Below are 3957 nucleotides of genomic sequence, written 5' to 3'. Positions count from 1 at the left end.
GGTGTCTATCTTGCCTCATGGGGAAGGGTGGGTATCTATAGGTCCCAGAGTGGATGCCTCCACCACACACTGGGCCCTAGTCTGATGCCCCCCCACCACACACTGGGCCCTACTCTGATGCCCCCCACCACACACTGGGCCCTAGTCTGATGCCCCCCCACCACACACTGGGCCCTAGTCTGATGCCCCCCCCAGCCCCCACCACCACACACTGGGCCCTAGTCTGATGCCCCCATGCCCCCAGCACACACTGGGCCCCAGCACACACTGGCCCAGTCTGATGCCCCCCAGCACACACTGGGCCTAGTCTGATGCCCCCAGCACACACTGGGCCCTAGTCTGATGCCCCCACCACACACTAGGCCCTAGTCTGATGCCCCCAGCACACACAGGGCCCTAGTCTGGAGCAGAGTTGAGCGGTATGCTTGCCAGTCTTGGAGGTAGCTTCTCACTGAGTATCTAAGTAACACTGTCCATACAGACCTTGGCCCTCAGAACCAGGTGTGTGACAACCTCAGTCACAGTGGAGTTTTTCAAGTGAGGCTGTTAGGTGTCCTCAGCAGTAGTAAGCTGTTCTTGGAGGAAGCTCTGGCATGTCCTTCTTTTCAGCATGCTGGCTCCCAGCTGGGCCCTGTGAGTGTGCCTGGGGTAGGGAACTGCTAGCAGCCTAGACCTGGGTGAGCAGACTGAGATAAGTTTGGGTTTAATCTTGCTCTGATACTATACATGTCAAACCCTTCCAGACCCTCCTCTCACTCTGATCCTCCTCCAATCTGGCTGAGCAAGGTGTTGCCTATGACTGCTTGGGCCCCTACCTTTATCTCAGCTGGTCCTCAGCCTCCATTCCCCATTCACATTGAATTGACCCATCCACACCCTTCTCTCCACACACCCCAGGTAATGCTGCTGATACTTGGGCTTCATTTTACCCCACTGGTCTAGAGACCACCTTGACAAAGCCCTTCTTGCCCTGTGGACTATGTCCTCACCACAAAACTCTTTGCACAAGTAGAGGAATACTGACTGACTCCAGGGTTCCCACATCCAGGTGGGCAGAGACTGGCCTTCCCTCCTCCCATGAAACAACACAGACATCAGAGAGAAAGTGCTTTATCTGCTGGCTTCCAGCACAGAAGCTGGAGCTGCCTCAGCTCCTCACTCGGACCCTCCAGGAGTAGGTGGTGAGAACACGCTGGCGGTGGCGTACCACACATGTGTAGGTGCCTTCGTTGACTGCGTTGGCAATGATGCTCAGCCGTGCCTCACCCAGGGCCAGATAGCCAGGGTAGGAGAACTCCAGGGGTTCCTGGTCCTTGTACCAGCTGCAGAGGTTAGGTTCCTGCATGCCTGCCCTGCCCGTGCCAAGGGCCCCAGGATATACACACCACACGGGGTATCCCAGGGAGCCCCACGCCTGCCCAGTGTTGGCTACTCACTATACTTTGCCTTTCTTGTGTAGGATCTTCTGTCCACAGTGGAAGGTCATGTTCCTACCCTCTCTCACGAACCTCGTTTTCGTTCTGATGGGTGATGTAGTGGTGGCAACCGTGGGAAATGGGAATTCTACTCAGAGAGTGGTGAAATGAGAAGTCAGTGCTAGGCCCCGTCAAACCAGGCCCAAGATAGAGACTTGAGCTCAAGAGACCCACACCAACCCCATTTGAGCCTCAGTCACCATAACAGAAATCACAGCTTCTGGGGCAGAGCCTCTTCATGAGCCTCTGGCGGACATCACAAAATCCCTTTCGTGCCCAGGATGTACACACAAAAATCCGGTCCAGGCAGCCTAACGGGAGGGCAACCTGGCTTAGGGCTTGCTGAGAGCCACACAGTCCATCCACCCACCAGCCTGCCCCCTTGAACCCACCATAGAGTCGGTGTAGTCCCCACAGCTCATCCTGGGACAGTGCCTTCCAGCCTCGCAATGTGGCATTGAGGTGCATGAGTGCCTGGTCTTGCTGTGAGTGCATCAGTCCCAGTGCATGGCCAATCTCATGGGCTGCCACGTGCACCAGGTCTGTGAGCCAAACACCTGTGGGCCAATGGCTTAGCAGGGAGCCCTCAGCCCTTCCACTACCAGTCTTTCTCCAGGAGGCCCAGCACTGACGCTGGGACTCAGCTGCAAGCCACCCTTAACCCACAGCCCGGGAAGATAAGTATGTTTCCCCAGCCTAGGCTGTGAGCTTGGCCTTCAGGAATGCAACTCCAACTCCCTTTTCAGTGGCATGTGGGGGAGGGGGGGAGGCGGGGACGACTCAGGCCTTTGAGAGCCAGAGTTCCTCTTCCTTGACTGCTTGACCCTAAAAGCAGCCACCCAAATACTCAGCCCCAGGAAACCCTTCCTGCCTCAAACCCCTTTGTAGCCCTCTACGGAGGAGAGGATGACACCCCCAGCAGGAGACCAGATCAAGGACTTGGGTCACCTTTCTTCCAGCTGTAGCGCGTGGGACCCAAGACCCAGTACTCGCTGTCATCAAAATGAATGCCACCGTGGGGTGGGAAGAAAGCGTGGGCCAGTTCACCTGTGGGACCATCGAAGCAGTGGTGCAGGGCAGAGACCAAGCAGTCGGTGTGGTTAACTGGGTAGAAGCCTAGGAAAACACAAGGCTGCAATAATACCTGTGAGGCTGGGCGTGGTCGGGAGTACTTAAGTTACCCACCTATCTTGAGGTCACTGGGACGTTCAGGGGCCACCTCACGGAAGCTGAATGGGGAAACATCACTCCACATTCGAAAGGCAGCCGCCAGGCCCCGCCGAGTCTCTTCCGGGCTTAAAAGGTTCCGGGGAAAGGAGAGAATCCTGGGGTGGGAGGGTGGTGGTAACACGTTAGAGTCCATGTTGGCGGCAGTGTCTGAGTTATGGCCTGGCCTATCCCACTCGCCGGTCCAGGTAGCACCTGTACGTGAGGTTGAAGTGGTCCCAACGCAGCCTGGCCGGTGTCAGCGTGTAGCGGCGTCTTCGGGTTACCAGCATGGACAATAGGCTGGGTACCTGGGGAGTGGAGCCGCCCACATCTGGCGCATCCACATTTCCCTTCACAGGAAGAAAGTGGACGTGAGGAGGCCAAAGGAACCGGTCTCTAGTACCCAACGTTGTTGTCAAAAGCGGACTTTTAGGCAATTGGGGTGGAGGAGGCTGTGGATGAACCCTAGGTTTTGGGCTTTGTTTTGTCTACTCTAAATGAGTTGTTTCTGCCCGCACCAAGGCGCGGGGAATTGTAAAGAATGGGTGGGAGTTGAGCCAGCCATGGTGTCGCATGCCTTTAAATCTCTGAACGCAGAGGCAGGTGGTCTACAGAAGTCAGCCTGGGCTACACAGAGAAACCTTGTCTTGAAAAAACGGAAAATTAAAATTACGTATCGGGAATGGGCAGAGATGGATGCTGTCTCCCACCTCCAGCGACCACTGGACACACTGACTCAAGATGCTTGGAACCAAAGGACTCATAGGCATTCCCACAAACCCCCTCACACGTGGATCCACCGAGACACCCTCAGATGCTGACCCGCTCCTCTCCTCACACCTACTACCTCCTAGCCCCTTAGTCCTCTCACCTGAGCTGCATTCCAGGCGGTCTCTGTCGGCGACCCTAGCCATTCCAGCAACGCCAGCGCGGAGAGAAGGCACAACCCGCTCAGGACAGCCCCCAACCAGCGGCCCTGTACAGCGCCGGACGCCTCCGGACGGAGACAGGCCCGGCAGCCCATGGCAGATTTGCAGTCGGGTTAGGGCCACAAGGGGCCGCGCGACGTAGGGACCTGGATCGCAGAGCTGGGGCGGAGTGGGAAGGGGGTGGGCGGCGGACGGCTCGAGTTACAGCCTTTTGGTGGGGTGAGGACCCGGAGGCACTGGCTCAAATAGTGAACCGGCTCGCCTGTCTGGAACGGTCCGCATCCCCCAGTGGAATTCCAGGAACCAGGCCGTAGGGTCCGCAGCGGAGTCCAGAACACAGCCCG

At 57.3% G+C, this 3957-nt stretch overlaps 1 protein-coding gene across 3 annotated transcripts; it reads right to left on the bottom strand.

Annotated features, from left to right (window-relative positions):
* Positions 1-1094: 1094 nt before the first annotated feature.
* On the bottom strand, positions 1095-3883 carry Mmp23b (matrix metallopeptidase 23B). Of its 3 annotated transcripts, none has more exons than XM_032887316.1 (8): positions 3556-3883; positions 2898-3034; positions 2661-2800; positions 2424-2591; positions 1868-2032; positions 1676-1786; positions 1437-1563; positions 1095-1322 (listed from the first exon to the last, which is right to left on the bottom strand). In XM_032887316.1, exons 1-8 carry the CDS (start codon positions 3706-3708, stop codon positions 1148-1150), a joined length of 1176 nt encoding a protein of 391 aa, XP_032743207.1. In that variant the 5' UTR covers positions 3709-3883; the 3' UTR covers positions 1095-1147. The 3 variants fall into 3 exon arrangements, with proteins under 3 accessions (XP_032743207.1, XP_032743208.1, XP_032743213.1); XM_032887317.1 differs by having other exon boundaries at positions 1868-1999; positions 3556-3751; XM_032887322.1 differs by having other exon boundaries at positions 1307-1352; positions 3556-3751.
* Between the last annotated feature and the right edge of the window lie 74 nt (positions 3884-3957).

This window comes from Rattus rattus, chromosome 1, assembly GCF_011064425.1.
Source record: "Rattus rattus isolate New Zealand chromosome 1, Rrattus_CSIRO_v1, whole genome shotgun sequence".
NCBI lineage: Eukaryota > Metazoa > Chordata > Mammalia > Rodentia > Muridae > Rattus > Rattus rattus.
This window is presented reverse-complemented; position numbering and strand designations above follow the sequence as displayed.

What these genes read in the sequence shown, in the direction of transcription:
- Mmp23b (XM_032887316.1), bottom strand. Translation starts at nt 3,708, where the DNA reads ATGGGCTGCCGGGCCTGTCTCCGTCCGGAGGCGTCCGGCGCTGTACAG. An exon ending in GGGACTACACCGACTCTATG is followed by an intron (nt 1,787 to 1,867) that starts GTGGGTTCAAGG and finishes CCCTCCCGTTAG; the next exon opens with GCTGCCTGGACCGGATTTTT. An exon ending in CACAAGAAAGGCAAAGTATA is followed by an intron (nt 1,323 to 1,436) that starts GTGAGTAGCCAA and finishes TAACCTCTGCAG; the next exon opens with CTGGTACAAGGACCAGGAAC.